The 16,851-nt window shown below is 36.7% G+C and overlaps 1 protein-coding gene across 2 annotated transcripts in view; it reads left to right on the forward strand.

The window, feature by feature from the left end:
• The first annotated feature begins 220 nt into the window (after positions 1-220).
• The window catches only part of GARNL3 (GTPase activating Rap/RanGAP domain like 3), a 37,788-nt gene continuing 21,157 nt past the window's right edge, over positions 221-16,851 (forward strand). Inside the window, exons 1-13 of one of the 2 annotated variants that reach the window (XM_014258063.2) lie at positions 221-375; positions 2,600-2,669; positions 3,997-4,071; positions 5,959-6,058; positions 6,479-6,597; positions 7,277-7,341; positions 9,770-9,833; positions 10,076-10,102; positions 10,492-10,567; positions 11,155-11,253; positions 11,783-11,886; positions 13,027-13,135; positions 14,475-14,520. In XM_014258063.2, coding sequence (XP_014113538.2) covers positions 320-375; positions 2,600-2,669; positions 3,997-4,071; positions 5,959-6,058; positions 6,479-6,597; positions 7,277-7,341; positions 9,770-9,833; positions 10,076-10,102; positions 10,492-10,567; positions 11,155-11,253; positions 11,783-11,886; positions 13,027-13,135; positions 14,475-14,520 — 1,010 coding nt within the window. In that variant the 5' untranslated portion in view covers positions 221-319. Of the gene's footprint in view, positions 376-2,599; positions 2,670-3,996; positions 4,072-5,958; positions 6,059-6,478; positions 6,598-6,861; positions 6,941-7,276; positions 7,342-9,769; positions 9,834-10,075; positions 10,103-10,491; positions 10,568-11,154; positions 11,254-11,782; positions 11,887-13,026; positions 13,136-14,474; positions 14,521-16,851 lie in introns of those variants that run through there. The other variant, XM_014258064.2, reaches the window with a different exon arrangement.

The raw sequence follows: 16,851 nt of genomic DNA on the forward strand, positions 1-16,851 counted from the left end.
GTTTATAAAGCCGACATTCCGGAGGGGCGGTACTGGCACAGGGGCGTAGGGGCGAAGGACCCGTTCGCTCCCCTCGCGGGACTGCAGCTCCCGGCGGCGGAGGGCAGCCGGCTCTCAGCCCGAGACTACAACTCCCGGCGGGCCCTGCCGGCGGCGCAGCGGCCGACGCGGCATATGAGTGGTTGGCGGCCCGGGGCGGACGCGGGGGCCGTGCGCCGGGGGAGCGGGATGTGCGCGGAGAGCCGCCGGCATCTCTGCCGCGCGGGACGGAGCCGCGGGAGCGACGCTGGAGGGGTGAAGTCTCCGTCTGGCCGCCCGCATGGAGCTGAGCAGCGCGGAAGGGGCATCCACCCGGTTCCTCGGCCTCACTCAGCGGTACCGGAGGAGGGGGCTGAGCTCGGGTGGGGGGGGCGCGGCGCGCTGCCGACCGGCGATGGCGGAGAGGAAGGCGGTGCTTTGCTTCTGCGGACCGGGGACTGGAGGGGCCGCCCGGGCGAGCGGCGCTGGACGCTCCTGTGGTGTGGGGCGGCTGGTCCTCGAGCTAGCGGAGCAGCAGGACCCCCGAGCTGCAGCCGTCTCCTTCGGGCTGCCGCAGGTGGTGTGGGCGGAGTCGGACGAGCGGCTTCGGAATCGGTTTCGCAGCGTATTCAGCGTTGCGCTCGTGCAAGCAGATAGCGCTGGGATATCACTGCAATTACACGATTGCTGGCTGCGTTAGTGCTTGTGACTTTCTTAAATGAAAATAGATTGACCGACACTGACAAGTAAACATGTAGATGCTAAGGAGAATGGCAAGCCCAAGGGAGCACGCAGGCTATATCCTTCTGATCACACAGGTGCAAACTCACCCCCTTCTGCCACTACTCTCCCGTCCCCCAGGTAAAGTGCTTTCCAGTGTCGAACTTCTGAAAGACAAAACTTGTGATTTGACACTAGGATCCTAAAAATGTCTACGTTTAGATTAGCAAATGCATTTGATTGTGTTTCTTTGTTCAGCTTTCAGCACAGTTTTGTAGGAGCTTCTGTTGAAACGGGGGGAAGGTAGTCCTCTCTCCTCTTCATCATTACTGTTCATTTATACGACTGCATCTGTCATTTCCAGACAAATGGGAAAGGGAGGTGGAGTATACTGTGTAGATGCTGTACAAATGCATGCAAGCTGGTTAGTTATATTCATGTGAATAAAGGCGCATCTGTATTTAAATACTTCACAATGTAAGTAAATTTTAAACTACTGAGCCCAGCTGATCTGAGGCACTGATGAACTAACCTCTTTAGTGCTGGCATTTCATCTTAATAGGATAAAAACTACTCTAAAATTGTCGTAATTCGAACAGCCATTTTTCTTATATAGATCAGGACTGAGGAAGGATGTAATTCAATGAAGAAAATTAATATGAACAGTTGATTTTAATCACAGTGTATTTTTTAAATTAGCAGATGTGATATGTGAGAGAGTTGAGTACAAATCTTGATGGTAACCGAGAATGTAGATACAAAGAGGTATGCAGGCAAGAATTCATTAGGGAGTATATGCACTGATGCAAATAGCGTGATAATGTGAATCTTACCTGTGCCTAAATTGAAGCTAAGATGCCTAATTTTTATGAGGTTGTCTCTATAGCATTTATGTTGGTGTAAGATTCTGCTTTACTTACAAGATATGAAACAGGCAATGTGCGATATAAAGTAGTTCAGTTGAGAAAAAGCAGAGATTAGCTCTTGAGTATAATTCTGATTTTTAAAAGGACTGCTAGTGTGTTTGAAGGGTAGGTATGTTTTAGGTAGTTTGAATTTGGGACATGAATGAGAATATTGATATTAAAGCAATCTTGTTTTAATCATTAGCTCACATATACTCCTGGTTTTTTTACTTATTGAGAGTGCTGTCAGAAAAATGCTTTTGATACTAAAGGGTGTGGTTTGTGGCAAGATAAAGAATAAGACAATAATAAGACAAAGAATAAGACAAATAAGACAGTCTGTGTCTTCAAATTTTTGGAATGCAGTTTGTGAAGAGGTGGTGCATAAAGTGATACGATGATATGAGGTTGGTAATGCAGGTGGATTTTGGACTTCACATTCTAGAATCGCTTTTCTGTCTTTGTTAAGGTGGTGGAGGGAAACCTCTGAAATGCTGTTATTTCCTTATGCTCTAAAATTAAAGTACTGATTTTGTTTCTTGTTGTGTGTAGGCTACAAAAGGACTGAAAAAGCCAGTAGCAACCTACTATGTGTGGTCTTACTGAGTTGTACAGTGCAGTTGTTCTCTTTGAGACATTAAGTTTACATTTTGAACACAGTTATGAGCCACCACCCTCTTTGGAACTCTGATTGCATCATGCCTAAGTATTTAACTTAATCATAGCTTTTACTTCCAGTCAGGGCACGGACATTTCCTTTAGGAGTAATGTGAAAGCCAGACTGCAATGGCTGCTAGAGATTGTGCGTGCTGTAAGAAGGGTTCTCTGCAGCAGTGAGTTTATATGCTGTGAACCTTGCTCAGCAGAAATGATATTTTTTTAACGGCAGGGTATAGCATTGTGGGAAATGTAAGGCTAGTTGACTTGTGTACACTGATGAAGCGTTTCTATTCCAGCTCTGTCTCTGAAGATCTGGGTTGCAGACGTGGAGAGTTTAGCAGAAAGCATTATGGATCTGTGGAGCTTGTAAGTATACATAGCCTGTCCTTCAGTTTATCAGCTTATAATGCAGAGCTCTAATCCTTTTCATTTCCAAGTAAAAGAATTTGATCTAGTTTGGAAAATGTGCTTTCTTAGCTGGACTTGAAAGTTGTAAGCTATATAAAGTGGTTTCTGAATAGATATACATCAGACCTGTGAGAGTAGATCTTTTTACTACCTTATTAATTAATATTTAATTGTAACAGGAAAGGAAGTGTTATATAAATACTGTGTTTACCTCCAGATGGAAATTGAGCCTTTCTTCCTCTTAGAATCTGAAGATGGCAAAAAATTAGGGTAGTATTTACTGATATACTTGCAATTATTTAAGTTATAAACTGTATACATGCTCACGTGTGTACATACATGTGTATATAATTTTATATGTACATGACCCATGATAGTAGGAGAGGGCTTAAAACTAAATGAACTAGTCAGAATTAAGATTTTGAAAACAGTTCCGTAGAATCTATCAGTTATTCTGTATTTTCTTGAAATTCAACAATTAAGTTGGCACTTCTTTTTTCTCATATATAAATTTCTTCTCCACTGGGAGAATATGTCAGCAGTTAAAACAGTGTCATTCTGATTACAAGGTCATAATGAAATTACACAAATTTACTGTAGAATAGCAGAAGGGGGGAGGAGTTAAGAAAATGAGCTCCAGCTCTATTACTGTGGGAGGAAATCACAAGTTTTCTACTAGCTATAGTTGTAAATTTAAAGGTCTCGGGTAGTATATTTATTAATGTGTATGTTAATTGGGTGTAAATTGGTGTCCTAGTTGCTGGAAGTTGCACTGTGGGAACACCAGGTATCTTCCTTTTCTTTCCATACATTCCACATAAAAGCTATGGTGTTTTAATCCAAAAGGTCAAGTAAACTGCTTTCTGGTAAGAGGCTCTTTCATTCCTAGTACTTAGAGTCTTCTGCTGGAAAAGAAAAAGTTATTTATAATTATAAATTGACAATAAGCTCACACAAATGTTCTTGTTTCTTGGTTGTTTTTCTTAAAAATTCTGCTAGCATTTTATGAAAGTGTGTTGTTTTTGGAGTACAGATGTTTAAAGGTTCTTAAGTTGAATACTTAACTTTTCTTGCTACATGTTTTCCACAGTAGCATGTCATTCATGTCTTGTTAGAGTTCTTGCTGGGTCATTCAAAATCTTCAGTCAAATTAGTAATAGCTAAACTGATCTCTTCTCTGTGGGGACTCATGATGCCTGGAACAAAAAGAAATGGTAGTAAGCTTTGATTGCTGATTGTATGGCTATTTTTGGAAATGGAACCTCTATGTTAAACTCTCTTATAGCTTATATCTAGTGATGCTGATGGAGCCATTCAAAGAGCTGGACGGTTCCGTGTGGAAAATGGCTCCTCTGGTGAGGTAAGTGCCTGAAAATGCTCATAGAATGCTGAGAAAATTATTCATATTCAGTTATTTTTCACCTACGAAAGATGCCTTTGCAGTCATTTACTAAGGAAGAGGACTTTGAAAATTCTGGCATTTTGTTTCGTTTTAGTAACATTTTTGCTCACTCGATTGTGTTAGGAGAAAAACACCTCTGAATGACACTTCCCAGTCTCTAGTTCATCACTGTGTATATATGCTGTCCTGTTGGTACTATGATGTTCAAGCTGACCTCTGTTCTTTAAAGTTAGCTCCTTGGTGTGATGAGGTTTTGTTTCATTTTTTTGACCCTTAGCTGTCTTTTCACAGCTATGCTTATCTTCAAATAAGAGAGAAAGAAGTTGAGCAGAGCCTCAGAGAGTCATTCTCTTCATCGTTCTTTCTGCTAAACTCACAGTGTGTCCCTCTTGAGAGACCGCCAGTTTATTCACCAGCCTTCACAGAAGTAAACGTGAACACCGTTTATTTCTATCTTTAGCACACCTTTTGTAGGGTTTTACAGGGTCCGTGGGCAAGGCAAGCTACATTGGCTAACACACACAGTTTACATTTTTTCTCCTTCACACAAGGATATTGTTTTGCTTTACTCTTTCTTCTTCAGGAAGGTTTCAAGGACTTTAGCCTTTAATATCACAACTTATTTCAAAGGCTGGTTTGTGCATACAGGCCTTTACTAATATATAAAATATATCAACATGTCCCTGCAGCCACTCCAGTGACACTTAGGTTTCCACTTAACTTCATGTTTTATCTTCCTTGGCAAAACTTTTTCATCTGTAAATACCATCTTAATATTGGAAAAAAGAAGACCTTATATTCTATAAATACTTGTAAGATCTTGGTAAGCTGTGTATTAAACTAATAGTAACAGCAAACTGTTACTGATCATCTGCTTGCATCAGCACTGGCTGCAGAGTTGACTACTGAGAAACCACTCAGAGTATTCATGAGTCTTCACAGTAGTATGGCGAACGTTGTTTATTTCTATCTTTAGCACACTTTTATAGTTTGACAGAGTCCACAGGCTTAGCAAGTTACTATTGGTTAATACATATTGTTTTGCATGCTTTTCTTAATACACAAGGCTATTGTTTTTCTTTATTCTCAGTGGTCCAGGAGAATTTCAAGGACACTACCTTTAATATTGTTGCCTGGACTAAAGGCTGGCTTGTGCAGACAGGCTTTTACTAAAATATCATGCTTTTACTCTGTTAAAATGTTTCTCTGCAGTTGAAAGCAGTCTGACTATTCTGCATTGATTCTATGTGGGGGTCATGTTTGGTCCTCTGTCTTTTTAGCTCAGTTTCATGCAGCTTAAAAGCCAATTAGCTCGTATTGCGGAAAGATTCATAGAGTGGGTGATGAATGGCCACAGGGTGAATGATTATGGAGAATGGCTTTTTCTTCGCATGTTAATTCATAGTGGGAAAGGACTTGAGGGATGCTTGGGAATTTACCTTAATTTATGAGAAACAGCACTGAAGAACTTCCAAGGCATGCTTTAGTCAAGCAAGGAGACTTTGAGGATTAATTTGGGAATAACTGAGAAAATGAAACCAGAAAGCATTAATTTATTTAAGTTTTAAAAATGTTTGTCTTCAAATTCTACATTGAAAGACCTCCTTTTCACTGACATTTTAGGACTTACCTACTTAGGGAGAAATTACAACAAAGAGTAAATGAGAGGGAGGAACCTTTATTTCAGCTACACACCAACTGACTTCAGAAAAATCCTTGCTTTTTAAAAACTAGTTTACAGCTAAAATTTCAAGTGAATCAGCCAGTCTTTATTTGTTTTTGCCTATATTTTATCCTCTTTTTTCCCTTGACATTTAATGTAACAGTCTCCCAATTCTATTTCAGAATACAGACTATGCTCCAGGTACATGGCACAGAACAGATGTGCATTTGGAAAACCCAGAGTATCATACAAGATGGTACTTCAAGTATTTTTTAGGGAAAGGTAATTATTTTTCGTGGATTGATTGGAATTCAGACCAATGAAAATGTAATGTAGTTTTGAATTGTTGTTATTTCAATATGGAAAAAGGTATGGTGTTAATTTAGTATTAAAACATTTTTTGTCTTGTACATGAAACAAGTCCTTGTTTCATGTGTGTTTAACCTCAAAACTGAGGATGGGTGTCTGTAAGGAATGAAACCCCTGCTACCAAAAAGGGATGTTTTGAAATCCTGATTGGCTTTGAAAGCTGTACTTATCTCTTGGGGTGTTTTTTTTACACATCTATATATAAATACGTAATTATTTATGAATACAATGATATACTTTTATGTATAGACAAGTGTCTCTTTGATTCTGCACACGAGTGGGTGGGTGTGTCTTCCTTATGACTGATAGTGCTACTTGTTTTTCTCCCAACAGTTCATCAGAATTATATAGGTACAGATGCAGAGAAGAACCCTTTCTTCCTGTCTGTTGTACTGTCTGACCAAAATAATCAGCGCATTCCTCAATATCATTCAATACTTTGGAGAAAAACAGTAAGAAACAAATATTTAACTGCTGTTCTGACTTTTGTTTGTTTGTTTTGGATATGTTTATCATATGCTTTTTCTTCTTTCTCTGTAATTCTAGTATTTGTTACATATTTTCATCTTATATAATAAGAGCATATAACTTTACCATAGTAGATAAAATTAAACTAAATTTGCAGATAATGTTATACTAAACTTTTTGACAGGAATCTGTAATGTCAGATCTTTTCTAATTGTTCTAACAAAATGCTTTTTTTTTTAGAAATGATGCCTAAATTGTTCTTGATCACATCCTATGATCAGTTTAGTCAATGACTTTATACTGCTTTTAGGATTTTCTTGTACAATGGTAAGAAAATAGGCAGGTCTGATACTGGTTTCACTTTTTTTCCACATAATGTTCCATGACAGTCTTTTATACAAGCAGCTCTACTGTAGACATGCATGGTTTGCTTTTCTTTTCTTTGCAACACCCATGACTTTTTTTCCTCTAAATCAGTGAATATATCAACATAAAAATTGTAATAATAAATCTAAGTAATAAATCTAATCAGTAAATATAGCTAAGTAAAATTACCTTTTTTCTTCTTTTTTTAACTTAATTGTTTTTTATTAAAATTCCTGTTTGATTATGCAGAAAAAGTTGGTATGTCCTGTAGTATATCCTAGTTTTTCTTGTTTACAGGGTACTCAGAAAATATGTCTCCCTTACAGTCCCACAAAAACATTATCAGTGAAATCTATATTAAGGTATGTATTTACAAATAAGTTATCAGTTTAGATATTTATCTGTATACCTTTTCCTGTAATTCAGAGCTTATGTTCTGTGGTTTTCATGATAAATCTATAAAAACAGTTTTGCAAGTCTTAATCATTGAAGGCAGCAAAAAGTGGTTTTAAAGCCTGTTCTTGGACAGACAAAGTGAAAACTTTTAATGAGGAGAAATTTCTTAGCACTTTTCCTTCAGCAGAAGGACAGTTTTCAATTGGAAAACAGGTACTAAGTGGAACTGCAGTGATAGAGAAGAAATATTTTTTAAAATTAGACAATAAAAAGAGGTAAGGAATAGCAGGTTTTCACTGGTGGTTATTATGTGGCCCTAGCAGGAAGGAAGCAAGCAGTCAAGATGCCAAGAATTATTTCTTTAGCTGATTGTCTTCATCTGGGTCTCACTACACACTACAGGTGTATAATGCACAGTGAAGCCAAGAAAATTCCTACTCTCATGTAGAGTTCGTATGAGCATGCTTGTACTCTGCCCTGCCTCTTTTGTGGTAGAAGAGAATATAAAGTGAGCAAACCCAACACTGTTTCTATTTCTTTGAACAATTTCATCAGCTGAAATGTCAGAGCACTGATTTTCAAAGCATTAATTCAAATTTAATCTGCAGTTTTTACAATCTTATCACGTGGTGTGTTTTCTTAAATTCCTCTCTGACAGTGTCATTTAATGGATCTTCTGTAAGGGTTTTAGCTTCTCTAGGAACCCATTAAAAGTGTCTTTTGCTAAACAAATGGTGTATACCAGACAACTGTGTGGTTTGCAGGTTTTTAAAACCTGTAATCTGTATAGAGTAGGAACAAATATCTCTTGTTTGATTGAAACCGGGACACCAGTTAACACTGTCAGTGCCTGTGTGAAAGGAGAATTCTGGATGCAGACCATGTGTTTTGGTGTCGCTACCAACAGATCTGGATGTTCCTGCTACTGCACAAGATTTATGAGAGGTCCCAGACTACTGAATTTACCTGAGAGGCTATCAGGCCTTTGAGTCTCACTTCTTAAATCTGATTTCCTGGGCTGGGGCTCTGTTTTGGAGCGTCAAGATAGTGGGTTGAAAACACTTGAGATACCTTTCATCTTCTTCTTCAAGTTGAGCTAAGTGCTCTCTTTGAACTCCTACCATTTTGGCTTGAATAGTGTTCCTAATTGTACTGTATTCTCGACCTGCGTAAGTACCTGATTTTCCATGTCTGCCCACCAGTCACTGAAGTCACTCTTCCTAACATCCCTTTCCAACCCAGCCTCTCTCTCCACTCCACCCACAAGTGTTTACCTTGTCAGGCATCCCAGGGTGCAGAAACTGTCATCTGTTAGCTAGGGCTGTAACTCTGTTGCTAAAACACCCTGACCTGTTTCTAGCACCCTGTGATGCTCCAGTATTCTACAGAGGAAGATGGAAGGCTTGTTTCAGACTTTGTTTCTCTCAGGGTGTGTGTCACATACAGTCAATTGCATAAAAGTCATCTCCTTTTGCCTGCTTCAGCTTGGACTGAAAACTCTTCCCTGACAATTTTTTTTGCTTTTAAGGTCCTTGAGGCATCCCTCAGGCCTAATTGATAGTCCTTTGACATCTCAACCTGTTTACACCTGGTGTGAATCTAGATAAAGACTGTCTCAAAGAATTTTAGTTGCAGTAATAAATGTCCTTTTTCTAAATTCTTTGGAAGGTTTTAGTACTTTTCAAAAGGAACTAAAGAAAATCATCTCTGCACTGTGATCTAACACAAGCAACAGTGGAAAGATTTCACCTCTATGTTAGTTCGCTGTGCCCCAGGAAGATTGTATTTGGTGCTCCATGACATACCACACAGTTCTTTAATGCTTGGGGATGGATGGAAAGGGGCATAGAAACAATGTTAAATGCAGAAGTACGAGTTAAGAAAAAAATGCTATGAATTAGATATTTCTGTTTATTGAGGTGGTTGATCTTGCTTTTTATGTGAATATCTTTTCTGCCTGTGAATCATTGCTCTATGAATTTGATGCTGGACTTCTCATTTTTCATTTGACTTGCCTTGAATTATTTAAGAAGAGAGAGAACTTAAAAAATAGCTTTGGTTATTGAGCCCTCCTAAAATGCTTATGGTGATTATGTTTAAAGCCAAAGTGAAGGGTAATATAGTAGAGCTCTGTGCTTTATAAATAAATAAACTTAAAACTGATCTCCACATGGGGGGTCTCCCTAATTTCTGTTTTTAAAATACAAAAGAAGTTTAGGAAGTGTTGGAAGTTAGTGTTTTGGGAAAGAAACGGCAGGTCCACAAAACATTCCATTTAACAGAGGCTCTTGGAACAATTCGTTTTGTAACCAGTTGTTACTGCAATCAGTTGGTGGTTCAGCGTTGAAATGTGTACTTGCCCTTCTATAAAGCACTATTTCATTTATGTTTCAGTGCTATGAGTCTTGATAAATTTGAGAAGAGCCCAAGAGAAATTTTTCATCCTGAGATACAAAAGGTAGGAGGTGACTTTTTTTGTTTGGTTCTTTTATTATTTTCTGGAAATAGAAGTAATTAAGTATAAATACTACTAGTTTGTTTCTTCCAATAGCGGCTAATAATGATGATTATATGTAGTAGTACTTAAACTGTCTTTTTCTATTGAACTGGCCATTTCAAATCAAAACTTAAAACCACAAAACTATCATCCTTGTAGAATCTTTAATACAAGTGTGCTAAAGATACTGTTTTTGCTTACAGGATTTATTGGTTCTTGAAGAGCAAGAGGTAAGTATAAACTTCAGCACTTCTAGCTCACAGACCTGTCCAGTGAATACAGCTTTGACGTGCTTATGATGACTTTGAAATCAATTGCGAATTACAGTAAAAAATTAATGTTTTTAGAACATGACATCAAAAATAACTTTGAGCACCAACTTAATATCTCATAATAATAGATTGCCAACTTAGATTAATAATTTTATGCTATACTATAAAAGTTTAAGGGTAAATTATTAGGTATTAGGAGATGGTATATAGGAGATGGTATAAAGTGTATGTTCTGATGTGTAGGATGTGTACAAAGATACATATATAAAAGTCTTCAGAGGAAACAGATTTTTAGGTCCTCTGTTTCATTGTCTGTTTATCATATAATATTTGGTTTTATTTCTCAGGGATCTGTGAATTTTAAATTTGGAGTCCTTTATGCTAAGGATGGTCAGCTTACAGATGATGAAATGTTCAGTAATGGTGAGTTTTTCACCTTCTCCTTAATTATTTTATTCATCTGAATAAAAAAAAAGGAAGATGGTGCCTAGAGCCGGAAACAAGGCAGGAGGTAGTGGTTATATGAAGAGTTATTTTGTTTGATTTCATGTGTTGGGTGAAAAATTGTAGCACAGGGCCTTCTAATTCTGTAAGAAGTTGCTGTACAAAGCCTACTGGTACAGCTTGAAAGACAGTGAAATCACTCCTCTAGAAATAGTCTGAGAGACATAATGTTTAGAAAAAAGATGCAGTTGAAGGAGGCGACTCATTAACTCACTGCTTGTAAGTCTTTCACTCTTTTACAGCACAATCACATTCTCCTATGCACTTGAACAGCATGGGTGTTAGCAAAAGAAGTCACTGTTTAATGTCACGTGATGATGCCTATTCTGCAAGGTTAGGATGCTGTTTCTGGAAAGGCAGTAGGCGTGAAGACATGAAAGGAAACTAATTCAGCTGAAACTTGTGTCCTGGAAGCAGGACCCATTTCCTTATTTTGGTTATTTTAAAAACATGTTCTATAAGTATGTGTATGCTTTTTTGGTAACATTTCTCCCTCCCACATGTAGAAACTGGAAGTGAAAGTTTTCAACGATTTTTGCATCTCTTGGGCGACACAATTACTTTGAAAGGCTGGTCAGGCTACAGAGGAGGACTGGACACTAAAAGTAAGAATTCATCTGAAGCAATAAATGGGGGTGGAGTTGTATTCTAAATGTTTCTTCTTATTGCATATCATATCTATCATAGTTAAGAAACAATCCCCAAATAGACTTCCTCATATGTGTACTAAATGCTCTGCTTCACCAGGAAAGAGTCAGGTCAGCTTTAGTCAATGGTATGGAATGCAGTTACGACATGTGTTATCAAGGTGAACAGTCTCATTTTAAGATGAAATGAGGTGAGCAATAGCTTGACATGTTACTTGCTTCATGATAGTAGGACATTGTGGGTTGAAGACCCGTGTGATTTCAGGAGGGTAGGTGAAAGTCGTCGTAGGTTTTAAGTGTGAATATGCAGATTATTTGCAAACTTGGGTTTGGACTCACATGAAGCATGCAGTGTGGACATTTTCTAAAATGGATCAGACCAAAAAGGATAACTGAAGAAGATTTGGTAGAAGGACTTGAAATATCTTTCCATCTTCAGAAAACCTAGAGGACATGCTCCTCCTTAAAATGTTGGCTTCCCTTGCAGATGATACAACTGGAACCTGTTCCATCTATACAGTTTTTCAAGGTCATGAAATTATGTTCCATGTTTCCACCATGCTACCATATTCTAGAGAGAACAAGCAGCAGGTACATGGTTCTCTCTTTCTTATTTTCCTATTTATTTGGTAAATCACAAAGTCTAAAACTTAATAAGAAATAAAGGATTTCTTGTCTGCTAATATTTTAGAAATGTAAGCCATGAGATTTTTCCTCAGTATTCTACCTAATGCTGAAAATTTCATGATTGTTAGAAATAATGCATCCTATCATCTCCATTAAGGTACAAAAGATACTTGTGAAGAAGATCTAAATTGCTTCACTAACAAGTGATTGAGTAAGTGTGGTGTTCAGAGCTTCACTGCTGTAATTACTACCTCAAAGATTTTAGGAAAACTGGAAATTAGCCTTGTGTGTGAATTGTAGGAATATTCACATGTGTAACACATAACTCTTGCTTGAGTAGTAATTAGTGTAGCTTGAAAGAAATTCCCCTTGTGAGCATGTTAATGTTGGTAACTGTAAAGAAGTGCTGTCACACTCTTATGGATTAACCTGATGGGTTCTTGTTCAAATGTGCTGTCATTCATTGCTCAAGGCTTTCTTTGTATCTATGATTTTAAAAATACTTTATACATTGTGCATCCATAATGATTTACCAAAATTACTTACAAATTACTTGATTTATTATTTGTTGTGCATTCTTACAGTAATATAGTTAAATGATATAATTAAAATGTACTTTTCCTGTTCCTTTGTCAGTCTTATCGTGCTTTTTGCTTGGACTGATGACAAGATCACCAAAGAAAATGGAGTCCAACCAGGATATTTTTTTTAGATAATAACTTAGCACCAGAATCTTTTGTCCTTTAATTTCAAGCAATAGATTTGCTTTTTTGGAATGCTTGGGCTTCCATGCCTGATTTGTGAATATTAATTATGGAAACTATGAGTGCATTTCTAAACATACACAGTATCTGTTCTTCTAGAACCTGCCTTGTGTGCACTGTGTTGTTTCTAGGTTTACTTGCTTATACTTAAGTAATGATTTTATATTGCCCTCTGTCATACTGACTGTAATTTTTCTGTTTGCAGTTTAGGAATATTGTTTTACTATTCTGTCACAGAATTGCTAAGATACTTATTTATGTCTTGTAACTCACTGTGGCTGTCTCTTTCTTTTTGCCTTTTCTTTCTTTTTCCCTTTTTTCTTTTCCTTTTTTTTTCCAGGTAGAAAGGAAGCGACATATTGGAAATGACATTGTCACTATCATATTTCAGGAAGGTGAAGAGTCTTCTCCAGCATTCAAGCCATCCATGATTCGCTCTCATTTTACACGTATCTTTTTCCTGACATTTTCTAATGATTTCTTTTTTTTAAGATCAATATTACTTTTAATTCTGCCCTAAGTCCTCCCTGCATGCTGTTTATGGAAGTGAAAATTATTTTACAAAGACAGTTGCATTCTTGCAGTCTTCACTTTCAGCTGCTTGACTAGGAGTTTCCAAGTCCTGAACATCAAACAGTATTTGTTAAATCCATTAGAAAATAAGCTAAAAGCAAGAATGTGAGTTTTAAATCATGTTTTCATTGAAAGCATTTAGTTGTATCATTTCACTAATTTAATTTTATACCTTTTCAAAAAAAAAACTTATGAATTTATTTCTCTCAGTTATGTAAATTATTTTGGCATTAAATTTTGGTATTTTACTCAGTACTGCCTTTCAATGTTTAGATGTTGTTTATTTTAAATATTTATGTATTTTTGATCAGTATTTATCAAATTTTTCAGAGCATTAACCATATATTCTCCAGTTTTTTAACAGCCTGTGTATTTCAGACTTCTGAAATATGAAATGAAAACATTTTGAAGACTGTATGATTCCAAAAACCAGTGGGAAGTCCCTTGGAATTATAATGGGGTCAACAGAATTAGTTATCAGTAGATAGTAGATTTTGATCAGGCATCTGTTAGACGAGATGGAATGGAATGAGGGAAAAATAGGCGAAAAGAAGAAAACTCTAATTTTGAGCTATACTCTGTTGCTGAGTTTTAAAAAGTTATCACAAAGCTTAAGACTTCTACACCTAGTTCTCAGGCAGACTAAATGTTCTTAGAACCCATTTGCTAGGGGTGAATAAAAAATGAATAAAGATTGAAAAAATAAAAATCTTTACATGTCAAAGTAACGTAAATACTAAGAAGAGTTGTTTCCCACTTCAATGTAACTCTTTTGGTAGAGCATCAACCTTAGTAAACTTGCACTTTAAATCATTCTCTCAATTTTCTTAAAATTCTGTTGGCTAAATTATTTAATTGGAGTCTTTTCTTCGCTGGAAGCTTTGGTATAAATAAAGTTCAATATCAGTACTGCTTTATCAACTGAAATAATTTTTAATCACAAATATATCAAATACAAATAAAACAAACTTCTATACTATGTCTTATATTGTGTCTGTGGTACTAGCTTGATTTTTAGAACTGTTGATCAAACAATAAAATTTTAATATAGGAATTTCTTTATAAACAGTAAAATCTATGTAGTCTAGAATTGTTTATATATTTGCATTGACTTGCTTAGTATATTTTACCTTTATTAATGTACTGCAGGAAAAGTTTAGTAAAATAAATGTGAGCTTGATTAGAACTGGATTAACTTCCTTAACTGTACGGCAGATATTTTTGCTTTAGTGAGATACAATAAGCAGAATGATAGTTACAGGTAGGTGCTGATTGTAACAAATAATTTCACAATGAATTACTGATGGTTTAGAGAATATGATAAAACATTTTGTCAATGGGAAAACTTTCTGGACAGGTCCACTTCAGAAACTGAAGAGCAATATGGACCTGCATGCATATGTCACTAAACTGGCTATAAGTAGCATGCTTCTAACCAAAAGAATAATTAAATTCTGGAACAGGCATAAGCCAAGAGGAAACCCAAAATCGGTTTTTAGATTAAATATAAAAAATGATGAAAAATACACTTGGAACTTTCAGACCTGGTGAGATCATGACATAGTAAACTACGTGGATGATGGAAGTTAGTTAATGTATGTGATGTTGTGATAGCCACAGACTACAAGTCCTTACAAATCACAGTTTGGCTGTATCTGAGCAAACTAGATCATTTTTAGGGATTTTAATAGAGTATTTGTATAGTTGAACATCACGTACTGAAAACCTGCCGGAATTTTATGTATTACTATGTTTCTCCAGTGTGCCATTAACTCTAACTCCAGAGAAGAGTGATACTTCAGTTTGTGTATGTGGGTTTTTTTCCCTTGCCTCCTATTTATAGTTAAGGTTTCTTTTGGAAAATGTCTGTAATGCAGTTAAGCAAAAGAATAGTTTTATTTTGTTTCAAGATCTTGTGAGCTTCCTCTTGCAAATTTGTTTAAATTGATTGTCCTCATAGCTTCTGCTTTTCAGCATTCCCAGGTTTGTGAGAAACATAGAACATGTTAATGATTCCAATGTGCAGTAAAAATGCAGTTACTTCTTTCTTTTTCTTCTTGCTTTGGGACAGAAACCTGGGCATACATCCCTCATTACACTTTAAGAAGTGATTGTTGTCCTAATTGTAAACTAATAGTAGATGGGTTAGCCATGGTAAAATGCTTTCTATATTGCTGTTTATATGGGGAATGAAATAAGTTGCAGTAAATAAGATATATTTGTCTGTCTTGCCTTAAGTAATTGGCTGCTTTTACTAGATCAGTCCATCTTATCTTGCTTCATACTGCCAGTCTTGACACATCTTGCCATAGTCCATATCATGTATTTTTTTCCTATCTGAAAACCTTAGAACATTATATTTCAGCTTGGCCCAATTATGTTTCCTTCTGTGTTTTCATTGTAGGCCTGAATACAGCTCATTCCTTCTCTTACTTTCGTATGTGTGTGAAGACAGTCTTCCAAGCGGCCAAAATTCCAGTCAAAAGATACAGGGGATGCTGTAGGCTTTTGAGACAAATTTTCCTTGTTTGAAATGCAGTGCCACTATGAGGTCTGACACTGAATTTCTGCTTAGAATGCCTTTATATTTTGCATCACTCAATAAATCTGTTGTTTTAGTCAGGTTTGTTATGGCTTTCCCTGTCATAATTAATTCTAATCTAGTCAAGGAACATTTCACGCCTTTTGTAGTTATAAATTACTGCTTTTTTACCTGGATGTAATGACATAGACATAGGGCATCTATGAAACTCTGCCTCAAATATGTGAAACAAATATTGGGATGATCAATTTTCATGCAAAAGTAGTACTACATTTCATATTGTATGCAGTTTCTAAGCTTTCAGGGAAAAAGACCATATGAAAGCATGGTAATCCATTAGACTCAATATCAGTCAGTCACTGCTGGTTTTTTGAGAAAACAAGTTCTGGCTGCTTTCTAAAGTGGCAGGGTTGAATCTATAACTTTGTCACTTAACTTGCTGTTACCTGTCATCTGCACGTGCCACTTGGAAGACTTTTGTCAGCAAACTATCACTTGAAATAGCCAAGAATGATTACTTATCTTAAAGAAGATATTCCCTGATGAACAAATAGGCCTGGGTTTTGTATCAGCTATTCATTATTGCTATGCTGGATTCCTTATGGATCAAAAGATCTCAGCAGGTCCAGCTGTCATGGAAGTTATTCTGACTCTGTCTTCCTCAGTGAAAATGAGTTTGCTGTTCCCAAGCTACAGATTCATATGTCATAAGCCACTGTTACTTAGAAAGAATCAAATATTTCATGCATGTGGTGAATGTATAGCTGAAGTGGAAATTTGTAAGGAGAACATATTTTGTAGATGAAAACCTGTTCTTTTACAACTTCTTTGAACAAGACAGTATTTTGCTAGTGCCACTAAAACTATTGCTGCATGCGTAGAACTGCAAAGTTCTGTTCTAATTCTGTGTCCTAGTGTTGGTTTGTGTAAAAGAAACAATTTTCCTCTGTTGAGTAATTCCAAGGGAACCTTTTTTGTTAGACCCTTTGAAATTCTTATGTAAGACATACCCAGATAATAGCTTCCATTCTTTTTCTTTGGTTCTGAATA

This window comes from Pseudopodoces humilis, chromosome 22 (assembly GCF_049639895.1).
Source record: "Pseudopodoces humilis isolate 2021_Gansu_Grassland_sample_001 chromosome 22, ASM4963989v1, whole genome shotgun sequence".
Taxonomy (NCBI): Eukaryota; Metazoa; Chordata; class Aves; order Passeriformes; family Paridae; genus Pseudopodoces; species Pseudopodoces humilis.